The 25,273-nt window shown below is 33.9% G+C and overlaps 1 protein-coding gene across 13 annotated transcripts in view; it reads left to right on the plus strand.

Moving 5' to 3' along the window:
• Window positions 1–1,742: 1,742 nt before the first annotated feature.
• Window positions 1,743–25,273, plus strand: part of LOC143225147 (lysosomal proton-coupled steroid conjugate and bile acid symporter SLC46A3-like) — a 43,756-nt gene continuing 20,225 nt past the window's right edge. For 5 of the 13 annotated variants that reach the window (XR_013013639.1, XR_013013640.1, XM_076454031.1 and 2 more), the window contains exons 1-4: window positions 1,896–2,105; window positions 7,888–8,857; window positions 17,528–17,767; window positions 20,143–20,226. Coding sequence is in view for 11 of the 13 variants with exons in the window: in XM_076454031.1 (XP_076310146.1) it covers window positions 8,059–8,857; window positions 17,528–17,767; window positions 20,143–20,226 (1,123 nt within the window). In the remaining 2 variants the exon portion in view is untranslated. Of the gene's footprint in view, window positions 2,106–2,176; window positions 2,252–2,418; window positions 2,556–7,887; window positions 8,858–17,527; window positions 17,768–20,142; window positions 20,227–25,273 lie in introns of those variants that run through there. The other 8 variants (XM_076454026.1, XM_076454034.1, XM_076454029.1 and 5 more) reach the window with 7 other exon arrangements.

Consider the following 25,273-nt stretch of genomic DNA (forward strand, 5'->3'; position numbering starts at 1 on the left):
TGAACACTCAACCTCCTAATTGGATAGGAAGCTGGCCTTTAAATTATGACAGATATTGAACAAACTGTACAGCTTATACAGATTATCCATTACTCGGTTAAATAAGAACGTGATTAATAAGATGACAGTTGCTGCATATTTCTGATAGGCGTGTGTAGTGTAACGAGACATAAAAAGCTAGTATATGATTATGTTTTAATCGGTTTTAAAAACCACTTCCTAAAAGTTCACGGCTTTATTTTACTTTGTAGTTAAACTCAAAACTACACAATGGGCTATCTGTGTAGTATGGGGTTTTGGCGTTATAAGCCTTTAAAATTATCACTATACCACTAGCTTTATCCTGTTTAACTATTTTCCACTGATAACAATCATACTCGGTATTGTTATGTAACATCGAAGTTTATGACAGGAGAATTACTTAAAATTTAATTAGGCTTCGTCGAACATTAAGGAATTTTCTTATAAGCCTTCCATCCTCCCAAAATTTATTTCTGTGTTACACTGTTTAATTTGCATTATTGTACGAATGTTTTATCAGTAAACTTTTAGGTTTACACGAAATTCTTAACACGTATCTCATACAAACAATCTTACCGATATGATTACAATCTCAATACGCAAGTATAGTATTTCCTATTATAGGCAAATAAACTCTGCAAAATGGATCAAACTTTTAAGAAGTTAAACGAACACTTTTCAATCACAAAATACGCCTAGTAACTCGTTTTTTGTCGTTAAGGGATCAGTAACAATATACTCTTCGCTGGTATACTGTGATTCGGTATTGTTGCACTGTCAATCAAAAAAGACGTTATGCCAGTTAGTTTGTTTATAAAATATTTAGCATGCAGATATTGTTATTCTATTAAAGCTTGAATATTTTTCATTCAAAGGTTGTATTTTAAGTATTAAATATGCCGACGTTTTCAGCAAACGTGACAACGTGTGTGTGAACTTTTGACGATAGTGGGGGCCTGGCATGGCCTAGCGCGTTAAAGTGTGCGCTTCGTAATCTGAGGGTCGCGGGCTCGCGCCCGAGTCGCGCCAAACATGCTCACCCTTTCAGCTGTGGGGGCGTTATAATGTGACGGTCAATCCCACTATTCGTTGGTAAAAGAGTAGCCCAAGAGTTGGCAGTGGGTGGTGATGACTAGCTGCCTTCCCTCTAGGCTTATACTACTAAATTAGAGACGGCTAGCACAGATAGCCCTCGAGTAGCTTTGTGCGAAACACAAAACAAACAAACAAAGAAACGTTATAAAGTAAAATAAAACTAATTCGTCATTGTTATGTGGGGTGAATCTCGCAGTATTTTCACCAAGTAATCTATAGGAACCAGTCCATTGACAGAACACTTTTACAAGAATAGATTTGCTAGAATTTTGAAGTTGAATATTTTACACTTAAAAATTGCTGCAAATTAAAACAAAGAGACCAGCATGAATTAAGCCATCTAAACAATAAAGTTTAAGGCGAAATATTCTGGTCGTAAACAATGTTATAAGTATAAAATAAATCGTACAGTTAAGTTAATGTTATAATTTTAATTACAACGAACTTCACTGTTTGTGAAACCAAATTCCCTTATTTGTTTAGGGAACACAAACAAGAATTTTAAGAAAAATGAACTCCCAAATTATATATCTTATTAATAACACTATGTGACACATTTTTTAACAACACACGAATAAAGTTACCAACTCAAATATTTCTATATACGAATTGGCAACCTTTCTACGAGTGATCAACAGACATCTCAAATATTACGTAGCCTTAATAGACTTACGTCACGCCTTACTCAATCTACTTTCACCTGTTTGGACCCATTTAATGGATCTTCCGGATGTCCTTGAGTCGTATGTGTACGAGCCTTGAATGTTTAACCAGTATGTTATTTATGCTATCGGTTGTGTGATAAGACCCACGGAACAAGATTTTCAAAATTGGAATTTTAATATTCATCGCTTTAATTATAAACAAGTAACATGTAAAATATCTGAAAGTATGCATTTAATATTTTTTGATGTAATGGTGAATCTGAATAATATTTATGGTAATAATAAAATGTGTAAAGTAGAACGATATTGTAAGTAATTTTTGAGGTATGTATCATTATAATTTATGAAAGCAATTTGTATAAAGTTGTAGTATTGGTGTTGGTGAACAAAATACTAACTACGGTGTTAAATTTTAACTTGGAGGCCTAAACTACTACAAGGAAGTAATTTACAATCTTTTAGTAACGAAAGTATGTAATTTAAAAAATGATAAGAAGCTTTGTAGGGAAACGTAAATTACGATAACTAACGAGATTTTAATCATGGGGAGGATTTTAATTTCAGGTTTATTGATTTACTAAAGGACTTGGAGCATGTAGTGAGTTGATAGAATGGCCATTATTTGTTTCAGTTATAATAAAAACAAGGTAATACATCCTCAAGCGGCACACCACATTTATAACGCTGAAAACCGGGTTTGTGGTGAGCAGAGGACACATGGTTTTTGATACAGTTTTATGCTTATCTTTAAACAAACAAATCAAATTAACACATGTGAGTTATCATAGTTTAAATTGTAATAAGTTTGGTTGGAATAATCTTAACAATAACAGTGATGGTATCATGGAAGATAATGGGGAAAAGTTGATGTAAAGTGTTTTGTTGTTTTTTTTAACTAGTCATCCGAGCAGTCAGTGTGTTAAACGTAGGAAATGTACGAATTTGGGTTATTTGCAAAAATATCGAACACAAGCCTAGCGAGGCTATCATTTCATTGTATAGGTCACTAGTTGTACCTCATTTAAGTATTGAAACCTTCATTGTTGTGCTATTTACGCAGAGGACATTTGAGTTCTTGAAAGGAGTTAAAACAGGATTATTAGGATGATATGTGGGATGTAAATGTTGTCATAAAGAACAGGATGAAACCTTTACAGTTTTTTCTGGAAAAAAATAAAAGTTAAGATGATTGAGTTCATTGAGATTTGATAGTACTGATACATCATATTTTAATGGTGAAAAGGATAGAAGTAAGGGACATAAAAAGAAGTTTTGTCACAGTAGGAATCGTTTTTAATTTACAGTTATAATTTTCTAACATGATAGTTGACTTTTGGAATGGTTTTTCTTCATAGGTGGTGGATGGAAGTAATTTAAGGGAAAGCTTGATATTTTGATGATAAGGGTTGGCTTTGAGTGTTTTACTTTCATATTGAGTTTAGTAAATGGGACAAACTAGATGGGCCCACAGGTTTCTTGCTGTTATTGAATTATATTTGTATTTATAAATATATGTTTGTAATGTGTGTGCCTCTCTCGAAATGTACACACACACACACACATGTAAATTTGTATGTAAAATATTTCTGAGAGATGGCTTGGATAACCTTAATTTTTTTGAGTTTATTAAATTCCACAATGTTTATTTGCTTTAGTGTGTGTCATATTTCTATGAAATGCACTGAAGTTTTCATATAGGTTTTTAAGAACACATAAACTTTCTTTAAGTTGCTTGTGCTACTATGTATTGTTCTTGTGAGGTGCTTCTGACTGTTTTGTGCTAGTTTCCAAGGTTGATTGCGACTTTTTGAAATGTTTTGTAATACATTAATTTCTGTTGTGTCACAATTTTGTATCAATGTAATAATAATAAGAAACTTCTATCATTTTGATTTTGGTGGAATTTTAAAAGAGATTATATATCACTCAAATGTGGAATATTAAGAGTTAATTTATGACATTGTAATAGATATTAAAGTTTCAGAATTATTCAGGGGATCAGTAGGATAAAGGCATCAGCTTTCTTGGTGCTGTATTCTGAAAATAGTAGACAAAAGGACAAAAATTTAAGATTTGGAAAAAGAGCTTAGATTCCATTTTTTACTTATCTAACAGAATTATTGTTTATGGGATGGCCCCTTAGTGGCAGAGTGGTATGTCTGCAGGGTTACACACTAAAAACTGGGTTTCAATACCCATGGTGGGCAGAGCACTGACAGCCCATTGTATAGCTTTGAGCTTAATTCTAAACAAACAGTTATCAAACTTTATTTGTTTGCTTTTTTTATTATGTTATTGTTAAAAGAGGCTAATGAATACTATTATACTCATAAAACTTGAAAATGGAAAGAAAGAAAGAAATATAGCTGACTTGCTGTATTAATGAATATGTAAAGCTGGTAAGATGTTTTCCCCTAAATTCCATTAATACTGAAAAAAATTATTTTACAGAAGTTAAAGTATGGAATTGATTCACATCTCAAATCCTTTAAGAAATTTGTAAGAGCTACTGGAGGCTTTAATTGTTATTTAGAAGTTTTGTAATGCTCTGGACATTCTTGGTAATGGAATATTACCAATGTTTGCTTGAAAAAAAAAAAAAGAAAGGACCAAGGGAAAATATAGAGATACTGTGTTATATTTTTTTGTGTCACTTGTACTGTTAGCAAGGTGTTAAAAGCTGTTATTCATACTGATTTAGCTAAGGTGTTTGAAAAGGTCACATTTAGTTAATTATGATTAAGATGGTGTTAGAAAAGAATTTTTTTTAACTTTTTGCTGGAGTTTCCTTCATAGGGTTCTCACCTTTTTGTGTGTATGTGTTTTACAATGAATGTCTTGACTGTCAGAAAGTCCTTTGATAAGATTTTTCATGATAAATTGAGTAGTAAGTTGATGAAGCTGATAGGAAATTTGAAGAAGGTTTAGTAATGGAAAGCAAAGATTTGTTATAAATGGTCGTTATTCTGAGTAGAATAATATAACTCAAGGTTGCCTTGGAGATCTGTTATAGAACATTTATTGTCAATTATTTTAATACTTTGAGTCCACTCTGAAAAGGGCTATGGTATAATTTAAAAAAAAATCACATTATAGAAATATTCAGTCTTAGTTATTTTACCACAGTGTAGAATATTAGTTTCCATGCAATATTCATACACTTAAGTGTCTCTCACAATATTAAGATGTTGAGTGTTTAGATGTGGGGAAAAAAACAAAAAAACATGATTCTCAATTTTGTATCTACAGGAAATTTCAATCTAAAAGTGAGAAATTTACCATACTTTTGGGCAAGGTGTCAGTGTGTCCTCACAGATACACTGTGCAAGTTTTAGTTCTTTACTGTAGGAAGGATGTCAACATGCTGGAAAGAGTACAGATATTGCTATTTAAATTAATATGGAAATAAGGTTTTATATTGTCTCTGCAAAAATACTGAATACAAGACTAAAGATGTTATAATGTCATTGTATAGGTTATTGGTTGGGCTACATATGGAGTACTGTACAATCTCAGGTTCCTTACTTTCAGAAATTACACTGATTAAAAAAAAAAAGAAGATTATTAGGGAATTGGCATTGTTGTCGCATCATTTTTTTTTCATATTTAATGGTAAGAATGCTATGACATCCCCACCATCTTCTACATAACCAGTAACCAATTCAAAGAATGCCAAAAGATTAGTAAGGAAAAGTTTGTCTGTTAATGAAACTATGTTAACTGTCTAATGAAATGTTAAACTTTATTGAATGATTCTGCAAAGCATCTTTTATTAAACTTTCAAAAACTTTTTTCCACCACTGATATAAGACTACACAGTGGATTCTTATCTAAATTAAATGTATAAACCAATTTACGATAATCCAAATCTTTTTCTTTCTGTTATTAGTGGCCATTTTTCAAATTTGTTCAACTTACCAGTTGACCATTGTTATTCTTTGTTGTTTTAACATCTTCTCTACAGCTAGAAATACCCAAGAGTTTATTTTCATCCCCAAACTTTCATGATGGTATCTTTATCAATATCATTAATGAAAATATGAAAAAGGCTTATAGGAGAAAAGCTGGAGAATTGAACACTGATGCATTTGACTAGCAATGGGATAAATTTGGCTGGACTCCATTAATAATACCTGTGTGTTTTCTTTCTTCCAAATGTAGGCCTGGCATGGCCAAGAGTGTCAAGTCGTGCGACTCGTAATCTGAGGGCCGCGGATTTGCATCCCCATCACGCCAAACATGCTCACCCTTTCAGCTGTGGGGGCGTTAAAATGTGATGGTCAATCCCACTATTCATTGGTAAAAGAGTTGGTGGTGGGTGGTGATGACTAGTTGCCTTCCCTCTAGTCTTACACTGTTAAATTAGGGATGGCTAGCACAGATAGCCCTCGAGTAACTTTGTGCAAAATTAAAAAACAAACAAATTCTTCCAAATGTACTAAAAATCTAAGTATTAATCTATCCTCAACAACTAGAAGTGATTTTCTTAACTAATATTCTTTGTGATGCTTCATAGAAAGCTTTTTAAAAATCTAAGTATACAAAGTCAAAACTCTTTCTGTCATGTAAATACTGCGTATTAACATTCTTGGATAATCTTAGCACATTAATTCTCCTCCAAGTGAGGAAGTTGTATTTATCTTGTTGACACACATAATGTACAATTTAGGAAGTTAATAGGCTTTAACAATACATTTAGATAAAATGCTCTTGATATGGAGAAGATTATTTGGGATCAGCTACAATTTATTTTGAACACATCTCTAGATGCAATTGACAAAGTTCAAAAAACAATTATATCAAAGTACAACCAAAGTTTAACAATTAAACTTATCATGTCTTAAAAATAAACTTTGAAAACTTTAATTAAAACAGCATATAAAGGACACCTGAAGCCTAGTATTGATAATGATTTTAATATTTTTTAACATCTAGTCTGAGAGTGTGATGGGACAACAGATGAAAGGACTTTATGATGTTATATAATTCCAACAATGAGCAAGATGTAAGAATTAAAGAAACTAGCTATCAAAAAGCCTAAAAAAAAGTTGAATTACAATTCATAACCAACAGAAATCCTCATAAAATTGTGGTTTGTATTGGAAAACTAATTCTATTTTTAAAAACTTTTGATTTATAACATTTCACCCTAGAATGTAATACATTGCATCTGCATAATTTCTGATTAAGCAACTTGCCTTCGGTATATTATGGTGCAACAGTACCTAGCTTTATTTTAGAATTAACCCATTCACTGCAGCTGGGAAAAGGTTAAGGGAATTTCATGCATTTCTGTTTTTTAACTGTGTGACCAGAATTAGTATTGGAAATTCATTTTCCAAGAAAAATAAACCACTCTATACATATCTCACAATATTTTAATTTATACTTTATGAAATATTATTTTGTACATTGTCCCTTATAAGATAGTCATTTCACTTGTATGTACAGTTGTAATTTGTGAAACAACTAGGTAAGGTTCAAAACATTTTTATTCTGATTAAGTAAGAATTTGTAACTTAGCAGGTAAAATCATCATTACATACATTAAAGTTTGGTGCAGTATTACAACTAATTGATATAAAAACAGTAAATTTAGGAGAACAGAAATTGTTGCAACTTTGGTCTATTATGCAAAGTAGGTCTAAATCAACCAATATTTTGAAAACATCCAAGGAAAACTGTTTGTGTGTAAAAACTTAAAACATTCAAGAGAAACTAATAAATAATCCTATTCACAATGTAATCCTGTGGATGTTAATTTAATTCTGCTTAATTTCAAATTAATGTAATGTATACATTTCGATACACAGCTAAATTTTGCAACTCAAACTGAAAACTGTGTTTGTATGTATTGGTTAAATAACCACTGAAAACCATTAATGAATGTGACAAGTTTCTTCACTTAAATGAAACTTGCAACTTATAATAAAGTAGATTAAGCTATTATTTTGTTTGGTTTTTTTCTGGCTAAAATGTGTGTATCAGTTAAATATATTGTATGTCTGTGATAAGCAAATTTAAATTCCATACAGACTCAAAAACATATGAAGTTTATAAAAATGAGAAAAAATAAAGAAAAATAATATGTTTCTTTTACTTACAGAAATGGAGCTGTATTATGATCATTGAACTGGAAGATAAAAATAGTGTTGAAAGTAGAGATGGAGTTGTAGAAAGACAATGAATTAAACTGTGGATATAAATGATGTTTCTCTAGTTGTCTTCATCATATGTATATTTACTAAGCAATGCAGGATTTAAGTAGGTAAACATTATGAAGACATTCTTTGTAGAACCATTTGTTTTTCTTTTCATGTTTGGTGTCAACATGAAATCTGTAACTTTTCAAGATTTATTACTGTTAAAGACATATACAGACCTGAATATAACAACATGTGAAGATCTGAGGAATGATAGCATCCATGAAGCTCCTGTACAGAAAATGGCCAACAACTATCAAATGCTAGGAATAGCAATAGCAACCATACCTGGTGCCATTGTAACTATCATGATGGGACCATGGAGTGATAAACATGGCCGTAAAATTCCCATGATATTACCACTGTTTGGAATGGTGATAGAAAATATTCTATGTATATTTCTAGCACTTTATTTTCAAATTCCCTCAGTTTATATTTTGCTGGCTTATTTTAGTGGAGGTATATTTGGTGGATTCAGTTGTGTCATTACTGGTATTTACAGCTATGTCACTGATGTTTCATCGTCGAAATCTCGAACATTTCGATATGGTGTTGCAGATTTGTTTTTTGCTTTGGGACTTCCTATTGGAACTTTAACTGGTGGACAAATCTTCAAGTACTGGGGTTATAATGCTGTTTTTGGAACTTCTGCTGTTATCTTACTCCTTGCTATTTTGTATATTTGGCTTTTCTTAGAAGACTCTTTGTTGTTGGAAGATAAATCAAGCTTTAAAAGGAAAATTTTGGACATTTTTAATATATCTGACTGGAAAGCAAGCATTTACTCTTGTCTGAAAATGCGACCTGGTAATGCACGTGTTCGAATACTGTTGCTGATAATTTCAATGTGTTTTATTGTAGTTTCCTACATTGGTAAGAAAACACTTTTTTATTATATCTACATAAATAAAAGTTTTTAGAAATAAATAAATTTGAGATATGGAAATTATAAACATTTGGCAAAAGAGTAGACAGTTCCAATGATAATAAGTTCAAGTATCATGATTTACAGTATTTAAATCTGAAATGAATCCTGTAAATTTCTTTTAAACAACCTGTAAAAAGATCAGTATGTTTGTATATTTTTTTGTTTTTTGAAAAAAAGTACTGAAATATAGTGAAATAATTTAATGAAACCTAATGAAAATATATACAAAACAAGTAATATGTCTTATAAATCTGAAATTTTAATGACAATGAGTAACATTGTGGTTCATATATACTATCCCACCCGTTAAACTAAACTATTCATTGAAAATGAAAAATATCAAAGCTAGCCTTCATTATTCAAATATTTATCAAGCCTTATCTTAAATTTACTATTTCTGCCAAATCTGAAAGCAATCCATTCCAATGGCTAGTTACTCTGTTGGAAAAATAAAGTTGTCTTAGCTGAAAATAAATCTTACTCTTCAGAAACTTATTTGTGTCTTTTAGACCTACCATTTTCACTACTAATCATACTAAAAGATGATGGATCAACACTATTATTTCCATTAACCATCTTAAACAATTCAATCTTATCAAATTCAGAGATCTTAACTTATTCTAATATGACAGTCTTTCCATCTTGGGTATCATGGTAGTGTAAAAGGTGAGCAAGAGAAGGCCACTCATTTGGGTTCAACTTTGCACAGGCCCCAAATGCATTTGTTTAAATTCCAGGAAGACAGTTTTTTGGTAGCTGGGTGGGTACAGTCCACCATCTTTGGAATTTACATGTGAAACAAAGAATCAACTTGGAGACTGATATAAACAATGTACAGTACTTTATTCTACATCTATATATAATATATCAACATATTCATTGACAACTATAGTTCTGAAATTGTCTTGAAATAGTTCTTCATCGACCCCCTCGGTGTGGATTCCTGTACGTGGTGAGGGGACCTCCCAGGGAAGGTTCTATTCTATCTTATTACCTTCTCTGGGATCTAAACATCCACTCACGTGTTTGCCGTGCGTGGCGACCCGTGAAGGGGAGGAGAGGATCCTGGTGGTTGAGGGGTCCAACCCTAACACACCACTTTGGCCTCGAATTCCTGTAGACGGGTGGCCTTTGGGTGACCCCCCTTGGGTCAATCGGCTGGTCCACTTGGGCTAGAGTCAACCAAGTACCAGTGTTGGAAGTTCTCAACGGGTGTTGTGGACATTGTGCCTGATGCTGGTGTTTGAGTATAGTGCTCACAAAACCCTGGCGTTGCTGCATTGTCCTTGCATGACTTTGTAGTGCATCCCCTTGTAGGGCTCCATGGTGGGTGGGGTCAGTGGGTACCGAAATTTTTTCTTTTTCCTATGGATCCTCCAAAAAATTTAAATAAAATTGTAAAAAAACAGTCAATGGGTAAGCGACCACGTCTTGAATATTCAGAACAGCAATCTTCAACATCAGTAATGCACGTACCTCATTTTCTTATATTACATTCTCTTTCGGGAAAAACCTTTAGGGCAAATGTCCCCTTTTTTTATTCAAAAGGGACTAGAGGGACTTGCTGGCTCTCCAAAGTCAGTAAAGAAACTTCGATCTGGTGACATATTGGTTGAAACATCCACATCCCAACACAGTGAACTCCTCTTGAATTCAAAGGCAATTGGGGATATACCTATTGAGGTTACACCCCATGCTACCTTGAATTCTTCACGAGGAGTTATTGTTGAAAGGGATTTGAAGAACGTTCCTGAGTCAGAGGTTCTCGCTGGTCTCTCCACTCAAGGAGTTTCTGCAGTGAGGCATCTCCACTGCAAAGATGGAGTTACACTGCCAACAAATACCCTCGTTTTAACATTTACTTCACCACGTGCACCTGCCACCATCAAGGCAGGTTATCTCATTGCAGGGTTCGCCATACCTACCAAACCCTCTTCGATGTTTCCACTGTCAGAGATTCGGCCACTCAAAGACATCTTGTCGTGGTTCCCTGACATGTGCTCGTTGTGGAGGCAAGGACCACGGTGCCTATGACTGTGACATGAACCCACATTGCATAAACTGCAATGGTTCTCACCCCTCTTACTTTCATTCTTGCCCAAAATGGAGGAAAAAGAGGTGCAGCATTTGAAAACGACACATAACATTAGTTATCCTGAGGCTCGGAAATTGCTGTCCACAACTCCATCTCGGACCTATGCTGCTGCACTTCATTCCACAACTACAGTGGGAGTGCAGACAGATCTCTCTGTGCCTCCAAGAGAATCGTTTTCAAAACAAATGAAAAGCCTTTTGACCTCTGTGGTTAAAAAAGGTTGATGAATCGACTTCCACACCCATCTCTGTTCCTCCCATACCTTCCAACAAACCTCAAGATCCACGTTCTTCAGTTTCAAATACAGGCATTTCTTCTGATACATCTTTTTCTCCCACCACAAGAAACAAAACAATTATTCGTTCGTGTCCTCAGTCACTGGATTCCCCTTCCAATAACAAAAACCTGCCCACCCGACCCAGAGCAGGATCCATGGAGGTTGATAGACCTCCTCCAACTAAAGACAGTAAAGAAAAAAGACGTGGTCGTAAACCGAAGGGTTCTCCAGCCACTTCACCTACCCGTTCTTAAAAAATGGCCACCTTGATACAATGGAACTGTCGAGGTTTACGTTCTAATCTGGATGATATCAAAACGCTGATTGCTTCCTACCATCCTGTTTGTCTTTCTTTACAAGAAACATTTCTCAAAACTGCTGATACTGTCTCCATTCGGCAGTTTTCTCTGTACAGAAATGACAGGTTGTGTGATGGTTGAGTACATGGAGGGGTGGCACTGTTGGTTGATCAACACGTGCCCACCCTGTCTTTGTCACTCAACACACCCTTGGAGGCTGTAGCCATCCGTGTTTCCTTGGGTCATACCATCACTGTTTGTTCTCTGTACCTGTCCCATGGAGAGACATATGATCAATCAGATCTTGATGCTCTCGTTGAACAGTTGCCATCTCCATTTCTAATCCTGGGGGATTTTAATGGACATCATCCCCTCTGGGAAAGTGCTATTATTGATGGGAGGGGCCGATCTGTAGAGCGGATGCTCTCTGATCACAATCTTTCTCTTTTCAATGCTGGTTCTTCCACGTACTTTCATGCACCTAGTCTGTCCTTTACCGCTATTGATCTCTCAGTTTGCTCCCCTTCATTATTCTCCCATTTTTCATGGAGGGTTGACAGTAATCCACTAGGCAGTGATCATTTTTCGATCCTTTTGAGAGAGACTGGCCGTGGTCGATGCCACCCTACCCGCGTGCCCCGGTGGAAGCTGGATCAGGCAGACTGGTCCACTTTCACTGCTCTCGCAGAACTAGATCCTGCCATCATAAATCAGCCATCAATAGACGACTGTGTAGCAGTGGTAACTGACTGTATTACACATGCAGCTGCTCAGTGTATTCCTAAAACCTCGACACGTTTTCCACGATATCCTCGTCCGTGGTGGAATCCTGCTTGCCACTTAGCACGGAAGGCTCAAAAGTGGGCCTGGAATACTTTTCGTAGATATCCCACACTTTCAAACTGGGTTGCTTTCCAACGGGCCCGTGCATGTGCTAGGTGGGTAAGACGTCAAAGCCAGAAGGAATCATGGATTAAGTTCACAACCAGCATATCTTCTACCACCAGTTCCAAGATCATATGGGACAGGATTTGAAAGGTTAATGGGCACTACAATTCTGTCCCCCTCTTGATCTTACTCTCTGATGGTCAGGAGGTGACTGATGTTCGGAACATCTCTAACACTCTAGGTGAAAGCTTTTGCTGGGTATCTAGCACTTCTGCTTGTTCCTCCACCTTCCTGGCCATCAAGACTCGGGCAGAGCAATCACCTCTTTCCTTTCGAACTGACTGTTTCTTTGACTATAATTGTCCCTTTACCCTGGTGGAACTAAAAATGGCCCTTCATCGGTCTGCCAGTTCCGTCTGTTGGACCTGATGATATTCATTATGACATGCTGCACCATCTATCTCCTGCTTCTCTTGATGTCTTTCTGATTGTTTTCAACCGGATCTGGCAGGAGAATGTTTTTCCTGATGCCTGGCACCAGGCTATTATTTTACCTTTCTCTAAGCCAGGGAAAGATCCCAAGATTCCTTCAAACTACCGTCCAATTGCTTTGACGAGCTGTCTCTGTAAAACATTAGAAAGGATGGTTAATGCTCGTCTTGTTTGGTTCCTTGAATCAAACAACCTCCTCTCACCCACCCAGTGTGGGTTCCATCGACAGCACTCCACCACAGACCACCTAATTCGTCTTGAAACATCTATCAGAGAAGTCTTTCTCAACCGCCAACATCTTGTATCAATATTCTTTGACATAGAGAAGGCTTACGTAACAACATGGAGGTATGGCATTTTGTGAGACCTCCATACATATGGGTTACGTGGCCATCTACCCATATTTATTAAAAAATTTTTAATGGACAGGAGATTCCAAGTTTGTGTGGGTTCGACACTTTCCCGTTCTTTTGTACAGGAACTTGGAGTCCCTCAAGGCTGTGTATTGAGTGTTACACTCTTCAGTATAAAGATAAATGCCATCACTGAACAACTCCCTCTCACTGTTGCGAATGGGCTGTGTGTCGACGACTTTCACATCTCATGTCAGTCGTCAAACATGAGATATATTGAGCGGCAACTACAAACCGCCTCAATTGTGTAATGGAAGTGGACTCTGGCGAACGGCTTTAATTTCTCTCTCTCAAAACTGTATGCATGCACTTTTGCCGTCGACGGGTATTCACCCTGATCCTGAACTTCATATCGGTGAAGTTTTGCTGCCAGTGGTCCCAGAGACCAAGTTCTTGGGGCTTATCTTTGATCGTAAACTGACCTTTATACCACACTTAAAGCAGCTTCGGGTCAAATGCACAAGAGCACTGAACATCCTCCGTGTTCTCTCTTCTACCAGTTGGGGGGCAGATCGCTGTTCAATGTTAAAGGTATATCGTGCTCTTATTAGATCGAAACTCGATTATGGATCAATGGTCTATGGCTCTGCCAGACCCTCGGCCTTAAAGATGCTGGACCCTATTCATCACCAAGGACTTCGACTCTGCACTGGGGCTTTCCGTACCTCTCCAGTTCAAAGTATATACATTGAATCTCATGAACCTTCTCTACACCTTCGCCGTTTGCAACTATCTTTACAATATACTTTGAAACTTCATTCCTTACCAAAGCATCCCACCTGGAAATGTGGTTTCCTTCCTCGGTGGGCAGTACTTTTTCAGAACAGACGATCTGTCATTGCTCCGTTTGGCCTTCGCATCCGGGCGCAATTGGATGAATTGGGTCTGTCCTTGGATAACATTGCAGATTCCACAGGTCGGCCCATCCCACCATGGCTGATTACAGCCCCCAAATGCGACCTTTCTTTCAGTCATCTAAAAAATGCAAATACTTCAGATTGGAAGTACCGTCTTTTATTCAATGAATATCTTTCAAACAATCATTCAGTTCCCATTTATACAGATGGTTCCAAATCAGGTAATTCAGTGGGCTCTGCTATGGTTTGCTATGGGTCAGTAGTTGTGCGCAGAATCCCTTCTACAGCTTCTGTGTTCACTGCTGAACTGTATGCCATATCTCTTGCCCTGGATCATATTGCAGCTGAGCAGTACTCCAACTGCACTATTTATACTGATTCGCTTAGTTCTATACTTGCCTTGGAATCGCTACACGTTAGCTCACATCCTATTCTTGCTGATATTTGAAACCAACTGGCCCATTTCTCATTGGCAGCTACTTCAATCCAGTTTTTCTGGATACCAGGCCATGTTGGTATTTGCGGGAACGAGCTTGCATACATGGCAGCTAAATATGTCTGCTTCAGCACCATCACTCCTATGCCTATTCCGTACATGGACTATGGTGTTGTCATCAAGGCTTGGCTCCGTGCCAGCTGGCAGTCCACTTGGAGTGAGCAACGCCACAACAAACTTTTTCAAATCAAACCCAAAATTGGACTTTGGCCATCTAGCTTCCGTAAAGTTCGGAAGGAGGAAGTTGTTCTCACTAGGCTACGCATTGGTCACAGTTTTTTAACTCATCATTTTCTTTTATCTGGAACTGATGCACCAATGTGTAGTTTGTGTAACACTCAAATCACTATCAGCCACGTTTTACTTTCTTGCCATAGTTACAATTCTCAACAACGGCAATATTTTAAACATATTTTTTCCCAGGGTCAGTCTGTAACGTTGGACAGAGTTATTGGTGATGGTGACTCTGTCCACCTTGATAATGTTTTTAATTTTTTAATGGCCATTAATCTTTTTAATCTCATTTAAGTGTTGCATATTTATTCATTACACCTTTTTAATTGTGGTTCCTTTTTTACAGTTTTAATCTCTCTCATTCAATTTGACATTGGACAATGGCCAGAACATTAAATAACTCGACACCAGGACTGGAAAGGCCAACTTCAGGTGACTAACGCTACTGTTTGAACTATCCGTTTGAACTCGTTAGTCGTCCTGGCGAGTTGTTATTATACTTTTGCTGCATATCATTTCACACTTTTACTACTTTACTTTTTAGTACTGGCTGTATTAACTCATAACCCAGAACCAGGACTGGAAAGACCAACTTCAGGTGACTGACGGTGGTTTTTATACTTACCTGTTAGTCTTCCTGGCGGGTTATGATCATTACCATTCTGCTACAGGTAGTCCTTTACAACTTTGTTGACTGGATGTCAACATTGGTTTTTACGCCATTTTTGTTTTAATTGCCGTTTTGCTTTTATCTTCAATTACTTTTACAAATTTTACTCCATTTACTTAACTTTTATCTTTTTACTGGACATTTGGTTACTCATTATTACAATTTTGCAATGTATCTTTTAAAACTTCTATTCTTTTACATTTTGATACTGGTTGCTATGACACATAACCCAGAACCAGGACTGGAAAGACCAACTTCAGGTGACTGACGGTGGTTCTTGAACTTACCTGTTAGTCTTCCTGGCGGGTTATGATCATTACCTTTTTGCTAGAGTAAATACCTTACAACTTCTTATACTCTGCCTTCTATCTTAACATTGTAGACTTGGTGTCAACATTGGTTTTATACTTTTTTGTTTTACCTTCATTTCCATTTATGTCTATTACTACATTTATTTTTTTTTTTTTTTTTTTTACATTTTTACCGAATGTCTGGCGCAGATAGCCTCGCTGCATTGTGCCATGAAACACTAAATCAATCAATCAATCTTCATCGACCATATCAAAGTCTTGGTTTTGATCATATAATTGTTCATTAAGTGAACTTTCTATCAGATTCTTTAATACTGACACAGTGTTGAAAAAATTCTCCACTAAAGTATTACATAAAATATATAACAACATAATCCAGTTTTAGCTAGAGAACTTGTATTACTTATGTCATATACTGGATATTGTTAGACTATAGAAGATGCCAGTTGAAACTTAGAAAACTTTCCTGCTAATAATGGTAGAGCAGTAGTACAACTGCAGTAGGCTGGTTCTTGGTTTCTGAAAAAGCTGGTACAGGTTGTCTGATCTTAAACATTGCCAGAAAGAACTGGTTTTTAACTCCAAAAACATGAGACTTTGTATGTTTTTTCAGGTATTCTTACAATACTTAAAATATCCCTCCATGTCCAATGGATAAGTAGGTTCTTTCATCAAATTGCTTCAATTATGGGAGATGTAAGACTAATGGGTCTGTAATTACTGGGACAATTTTTATCACCTTCCTTGAGAAGAGGAGTTACATTAATTAACTTCCAATCCACTGGCACCTGCTCACTATTCAAGGACTGACAGAAGCAGTAGTAAGTGGCTCATATATACAATCTTTAACCTCCTTCAAAATCCTTAGGGAAATATTATATACCTCAGGAGCCTTATTGTTTTTAAATTTCCCAATTTTTTCTTAACCATTTCAATTTTAAAGGATAGTAGATAATTTCCTGGAAAGTAAAAGATAGATTTAAATTTTTATCCTACAGATCAGTGTTGAAGGACAAAATGGTCCATAGTTGTTTGAACTGCTATAATGTAGAATGTGTTTATATGTTGTTATACAGTTGTTGTTATGTATAATTTTTAATGTGTCTTTGCATATTCCTGTCTGTGTACCATGTATATTTACAAAAAATAAAATTAAAGCACAAAACTATTTTAAATTAGTGTGTAATTGATTTTGTTAAGTGATTGTGATTCCTTATAGAATGTTTCATAGTTTATCTGTGCATAATACTTGATCTTGTTTGTAGATTATTGTGATCTTATCATGAAAGCTTTAGTGAGATTAAATTATAATTCATATGCAGTAACACAAATTTATAACTTCTCAAATTCCCCTAGCAATTTTGTAGCTATTCAGGTTATTGTATGTCATTTCATTATACATCTATTAATATCTGAAAAAGTAATTTTATAATTCTGTGCATATAAGGTGTTTTATTTTTTACAAAGAATGAGATGGCAAGGTAAATTATAAACATTAAGGTAGACATAATCATTTAGGTAGGTTTCATTTGCTCTAATTTTTTCCTGAAAATACTGCTGTAATATGACTTTTCTTTACATAGGAAACTCTACAATTGGGTATCTGTATGCCCAAAGGATGTACAACTGGGATGTTACTGAATACTCCAATGTTTCAACCATCTTTACCATTCTTAGTGCAGTTATAATGAGTGGATTAATTCCACTTTTAACAAAAGTGTTTGTGGTAAAAGATGCTGTTCTTGGAATCCTTGGACTAACTTCTTATATCAGTCAAAGTTTAGGAAGAGCATTTGCTTTTCAAAAATGGATTTATTATGCTGGTCAGTTCTGTGATTATTATTGTTAGCTATTTATCTTGCTAGCATTAGAAATATAGTCATGCATGTTAGATTAGAATTCAAACAGTTACTCTGAGATGAGTTAAAATTTCAAAAACACATGAAATGTTATGAAATTCAAACTGTAATTTATTTCTTAAACAGTTCTTTAGTCTGCCAACTAAAATAATAACTTATGAAATATATTCATCCATAATTCTGATATATATAACTCAATCAGTTAGATGTTATACTGAAAGCAGAAGAGAGGCAGTGACAGAGGATTCCTTGACAATTCAGAAAAATGTAGAATGAATGTTCAGTCTTATTAATTTGTGTTTCTGTAAACATTTTAGCAGGCCTCCCAGTGAAACAAATGTATAATAACCTTTATATTTGTTTTTGTGGTTTATTTTCTTTATTTGGTGTTCAAATTTGGTTAAAAACCTAGTAATTTGAAAGTAAATGAGATATATTCTTATCCAAAAATGTTGTAACAGCATTTCTGTGTGAAGGTGTAATTCAGCCTTTATTATCAGAACTTGCATGGTAAAATCTTTGTTATCACACACAGACTAATGGAGTTTGTGGAATTTTTACGTGTGAGTATGGAACTGTACATATATTATTATTTCAAATATAAGTTATTACATGTAAAACTATAATTTTCTCTATATTTTTAGAAAAAAAAGGAACCTTTAACAATTATTTTTGCAATGACTCACTGGGAAGCTTATTTTAGGAACAAGATTAAATGTTGTAACTTGTGTTGAATGGACAAATAGAGTTACGTGATGTTTTCTTGTTTTGTCTATTTATCTGTAATATACATTATAATAATATACATATATTCTATACAGAATATATCTGTACACTAGTTTACATACAATGTGTGTTTGTGTTTGTTTTGTATGTTTGTGTGTTCTCTTGTGTAGCAAAATGTCAGTGAAGAGAATGAAATTTCTTTCTGATGTACCTACTCCTCTGAGACATTGACATAATTCTTCCATTTTTCCTACCATGTTTTTTTTATCAGTAATTTACCAACTTGTTAATTTATTTGAAATACATGTATATAGTCTTTATATCCATAAATACATGTGTACCTTTAATTTCAACTGAAACAGTGTTCAGATTTTTGTAGTGATAATGTGGCCAATAAAAAGATCCCTTTCCATTTGAAATATTCATAGCAATAAAGAGGCTCATATGAAAGACTCAACAGGAAAGCAGTGTATTTCTGAAATTAATTTTTTTTGTAAATCTCTGCTTTGCCTCTATTATTGAGGTAACTTGCTAGTATTTTGTGTTAAGTGACTTGTGTATGATAACGTTAACCCTTTTTTTTAACATTTCAGTGGTATTGAAACTATAGACCTCTACATTGAAGGTTTACTTAATAACATGAAAAATGTGTTTTGTGTAATAATTATTGGGAGTAAACAAAGCATTTCCACTGTAGAGAGGTTCAGTTTTGGTAAAATTTAGTCAAACGTTTCTCTTGTTGGAACAAATATTGGCCCTGTTTCTCTACTTTATTCTGCATTTCACTTATACCACATCCATTCATATATAACATTTTGAAGAGATTCATTTGATCACTGTAGAACTATTATTGGTATACAAATGTAAATTTCTGTAATGAAAAAGTTGTGTTTTAGTGCATGGGGCAGTTCATGATCATGATAGCTTTGGAGGAGTTAGAGTTGAGTACATATCAGAAATGTATCTTTAATGTAAGAAAATGCTAGCATTTGTTGATTTCGATTGAATACTGCTTTTATTTTTAAGTAATTATAAAAACCAACTAACCATTTTTGTCCTTTTTTTTTCTTCATTTACTCACAGTACTCACTTTTTAAGATAAATTTGCCTAAAGTTTTTTTTCTCCTTTTTCAAATTTTTTTTTATAAGTTAGTATGAGCACAAATGAAAATAGTCTCCATATTTATTACTTAAAGTTTAGACACAAGAGTTTTGTGCTTTACTCAAGCATGAAAAGGAACTGTGTACTGAAAAGATTAGGAAAGACTAGTATATAGTGTTCTTAAAATATGTAGCATGAATTTGATATAAATAAGTGATAAAACTTTAGAAACATCTAAACACTGGTAGGTTTTGAAATTCTTTGTTTGAAATATAATGTCGTAAGTTAATGTAATTAGCTATGAAAACTTTGTGATAAACCATTTTGTAGTAAGTATTTAAGTTATGTTTAACGTGTGATAAAACATCAAATTATTGTGTTCTTTGCATGTTTTATATAAATATCTATATTGCTCATATTCAGTATAAAGTTTTACAGGTGAGTGATTGAATTTATAAACCAGCTCGAAATATCACCCTTTATTTTAAAAGCTGATTATTGTTTACTCTAGCATCAGCTTTTGGCACGTTAAATGGAGCAGCACCTGTAGCAGTCCGAGCCTCACTATCCAAATCAATTCATAACAATGAAATAGGTAAGTCTGTTACATTTCTTTATTACAAGTGTATTTTATTACATGCAAGGCACAATATTTATTTTTGTTTCAAAATTTCATACAAAGCTACATATAACAAGAATTAAACATTATTGCCCTTAAGGTAACAGTCTTAATTTGTTAGGCCTACTGTGTGGACTGTTAAGAAAAATATTTCTATTAACTGCTTTCAGATTTTTTCATCAGTGCTAGTGTTAGGAGGTGGGGCAAGAGCCCAACCACTTGAAATGCTGTTGCCCTCCTCTCCCTTAAGCTAATGACATTTATTGATCTAATTTTACGTTTATTTTAGATTTTATCCAATCAAATATCTCAATGGCCTCCCCAGTTAACAAAAGCTGAAACTGAGTCTGCTGTTCATTAACAATATTACACGTAACATGATATTTTTGCATTTAAGAAATATTTCCTAAAGTTCCTTCCACTTCAGAGAACCAAAGCTAAAGCAATAATGGATCATACTTATGCTCATTTTATTCATTATTTTGATACATTCACACTGTCACAAGTTATTTAATTGTCTTATCCTTACAGTACATAGGTAAAAGACCACACTAAGTAGCAGAAATAATGTCTTTTAATTTGGTCATAAAACCGCAATCATCATTTTTGAATTGCAGCTAGTCTACTGTAAAAATATCTTCAACAAACACACAAGTTCCTTAGAATAATGAGCCAGTTCTCTTTTTTGTGTATAAGCTATTAATATTAGGTAGTTATGATATAAAAAATGTTACAAGTAACAAGAAGGAGACATTTCCTTGTCATATTAATGCAAAAATGTAAATATAGTTTCTGTAAATATATGTTGTTTTAATTCAGTATGATTTAATATAATGATATTGCCTTGTTAAAAGGTAAAACATGAACATTTTTCATTTGCATATTAATGGTGAGGTACACAATTTCTAATCCTTCTGATAATGAAACCTAGGGACATGATGATATATTGATATGTAAACTTTATAAGTGAAGCACTGGTGTATTATTTTTGCTAGCAAATATTTGTTAGCACTCAAAATGAAATCCTTATTTTTGAAATAATTTGCTCGTGATTGCACCATTCTGTGTAAAACATTTCTGTATGTGTATTACATAAAGGTACCAAATAATTACTGAAATTTATTTCCTGTTAATTTAATTTTATTGAACAAGTATGATCTCCAAATAGATAGTTTAAGTAGTAATATTTATTCATAATACCAAAATTTATAGAACTCAAATTTAGATAAAATGTTTCATTGGATAACATTCTAGTCCTAAGTTTTGTATGAAATTTCACTGCTAGCCATATTCTAACACAATTTGTTTATCTAATATTCATCTTTTTTTCTTCCTTTTATGGGTGTGGTTATAAATCTGGCAACTTGCAATTTAATGGTTTATTGTGTTGTTATTTAGGTCTGGGAAACATGATTTTGTTTGATTAGTTGTTGGTATTTGTTTTTTTTTAAAAGCAGTTGTCTATGATATCAGGCTTGGCTAAAGTTGCACCGTGAAAACTGTTTAATGAATTTTCATTGATCACAAGATGACATTAGGGAGGATTATGTGAATTTTTATCATATGCAGTCATACTTATGTGCTATTGTTCAATGAACATTAATTTTATGGCAATACTATTGTTAACATCTAGTGTTTGTATCATCTGTAAATGAGATATATTATTTCTTTAATGTTATTTACACTACAATATTGATTAGAATATTTAATATATCTAGTTTTATTAATTTTTTAAATTTTCTAACAATAATTTTGTAATACATTGTTTTGCATTATTGTTTAAGACTAACCTGAATCTCTTAAGCTGGATGAATCTTTGTGAGATGTATATTTATTTAAAAGCAACATATCTGGTTAAGGGTGAGGAACCCAGCTTGTGAAACATTTCAAATCTTCATAAGTAAGAATGTAACATTACCAGAGGAAGCAATGTTGGAGTGGTTAGGGTACTGATGCATTGCCACTCTTTGAGTCATATGTCAGTAGTAGTTAGAATAAGTATTAGAAATTTATAACTGTGTAGGTGACTGCAAGAGAAAGATGAGTTGAAGATAGAAAACATTAGAAGGAAAAGTATATATATTTTACAGGAAGAAGGAATTTTTAATTTGTTGAAGTATGATAAAGCTAAAAAGGGAGACCAGTCTCTGATTGTTGGAAAGTCAAAGCTTTTGTTAAGGTAATTATAGGGAATATAATATGGAAAACAATTTTTGACAAAGTTTACAGAAAGAATATTCACGTATTATAAGGGTAGTCACACAACCACAATCTATAAGTGCAGTTCTCAGCAGGAAGCTTAGGGGTTAATTTGCAAAAATTTAATAATTTATTCATATGGTGGTCACAACACAGATAGCCCATTGTGCAGTTTTGTATATAACAACAAACAAAATGACTTTATAAATTTAATGTTATAAACAAGATATTGTTGATCTCATTTATAAATATTTAAACAATAAAGCCAAAAATGATTAAAAATTCTTTAAGTGTTTCTCACAAAAGCATATAAGATGTGGCAGTAATATGGTTTGCAGTGACTGGTAAGATTTATATGAGTGATGTAGTAAAGGTTAACTGTTTTATTCTTGTTGTTTTGAGAAAAGTTTGAAACTTCAAATCAACATATTTCATGGATCTGTATACCTTTACAATATTTGTGATTACATAATTAGTCTTTTAATAATACTTTTATAATGCTTGCTAGTTTATGATCATGTTAACATTAAGGTCAGTGAATATTTTCAAATTAAAAAAAAAGCTTGCTAAAATTAAAATAGAATTTGTTTTTATTTTTGGAATTGGGTATTTTCAGATAAATGTTTTGTTGGTGTACTTGCAGATGCACTTTAGTACATAAATTTCTGTAACAGATCATGACTTGCTTAAAACATACATGTTTAAACATAAATCTATAACTATGCAAAATACTTTTAAAATTGAGTTGTTATTTCTGAAATACTGAAGGTCCTTTCTTGTTGAGATTAAACTTGCAGAGACAAAAAAACATAACCAAAAATTTCTGAATGTCTTTTACACATTGCAGACATCTTACTCTCTACTCACCCATTTTCCTTGTGACTTGCTGCATAAGTATTGGTGAACCTTACATAAGCTATGATTTCCTGCCAAAATTTATATTTTCTTGTTGGTACTTGTGCTATTAACTTTATTACATTTTATCTTATTTAACTATTTCTGTATATACTGGAAGTTTTGTAACTTAGTTTGAAGCCTTACTTAAGCACTTGCCAACAGTGTGCAGTTCTCAGTTCATTTCAACCCTGATGGTTCAAAATGCTTGGGTCATTATATAATGACTTTCCTAATGGGATACTAATTTTGTAGATGCTTAATTTGTGTGACGTTTGACATTTCTTTTGTTTTTTATGACAGTGGATTTTTTGCTCAGGCATAATCACCTTCAAAATATGCAGGACTGGATTTGTGTGCTACAATGCTAACGCTGCTCCTGATGACTCTTCTGCTGGTCTCATTCGTTTTTCTCTCCAGTGTGTTGTGTATTTTGAATATTGGTTCTGTTTCTGTTACATCCAGGGGTGCTTGTTATGTGAAATATTTTCAGTATTGAATCCCTTGTTTCTCCAACCTTCTTATTATATTGGAGTTGCAAATACTTTTTAAAGCTTACTCTGTATTCAAACACACTTCCTATTCTACATTTACTCTATTTTTATTAAGTTATTCACTCTCAGTTTGGTTATTGTAGAAGGCAAATCTTCCATTTGTTTTGTTTTTTTACTTTGGTACATTATAAGTTTTCTCTCTAGTATGTTATGATTTATCTTGTTTTAAGATATAATTTTTCTCCACCATATTAGTTATTCTTCTTTTAATGATTATTTTAGTTAGTACCACATATCTACCTTGATGTCTTCATTATATATAGGACTTGCTGGTATTATTTATATTGCTGTGACTCTTTGTTACTTTGGCATTTTTTCCAGTAGGGCTGTGTTGCAAGATATCTGGTGACCATGTATTTATGTATAGTGTGTGTGTGTGTATTACAAGAAAAAAAAAGTGCTCCATTTTTTTTCTTTGCAGGTATTTCACTTTAACTTGTTTCCCTTTCAAGAAAAGCTTTCTATTAAAGATTATTAGGGTTTTAGCAGTTTGTTTTGTTTCTGATCAGGAGTCACTTCTTTCAATGCTCACTATATCTGTTCAAATGTGCAGTATGCCCAACCACCAATGTAAGCAAGGTGGGTATTTATATCTCACTTGTAAACTCTGTTCTAGACGTCATGTCTATCCGTACGTTTTTCTTTTTAGGAGGGGGGCTTATCTTTTTAATCTATGGACACTTTGATTAGTGTTCCTTGAATTCAGTTTCTATTTTATTTTGGTTCTGGCAGTTTTGAACATTTTCCATGTGGGATATCAGTGTTGTGCTTCATATCTTCTTGGGACCTATTTATGGTGCCAAATGCAACAGAAGATTTGAGACTAGTATTAGATCTTTCTTTATCATTTGTTAGTGAGATATTTCTTCTTTCTAGGTGAAACATATAATATTTTACAAAAGAATTTTGTCAAGGTTTTTGGATGACAAATATGGATTCCAAAAATGTGTTTGCACATCTCAATTCACTCATTTTACTGTTTCACAAAGTGGTGTGATTTCACAGTTTATGGCTCTCCCTTTTCAATGTAGCTCTAGTACCATACACCTTCATACTCAAAAGTCAGTTGTCATCATTATATGAATAACTAGAAGAATCTTATTCAGAAGTTCTCAACTGATTTGTCCTCCCATTTCAGTTTTTCTTTGAGTTGGTTTGTTCACGTATCTAAGTGTCAGCTTGTGCCTATTCTTTATCCTGTCCAGTCGAGATTTTGTATTAAAACACTTTACCTTAATCTATTCACCCATCTCCTTTGACTTTGCAACCCCTTGAGATTTTGGTGAACATACTTCTTTATCTGCCAGACACAATCTCTGATTTATGAATGATTGCTTCTTTTTACATGGCATACATAGATCATGCTTACTTAAAAT

The sequence above is a fragment of the Tachypleus tridentatus genome, chromosome 9 (genome assembly GCF_004210375.1).
Source record: "Tachypleus tridentatus isolate NWPU-2018 chromosome 9, ASM421037v1, whole genome shotgun sequence".
Classification (NCBI taxonomy): domain Eukaryota; kingdom Metazoa; phylum Arthropoda; class Merostomata; order Xiphosura; family Limulidae; genus Tachypleus; species Tachypleus tridentatus.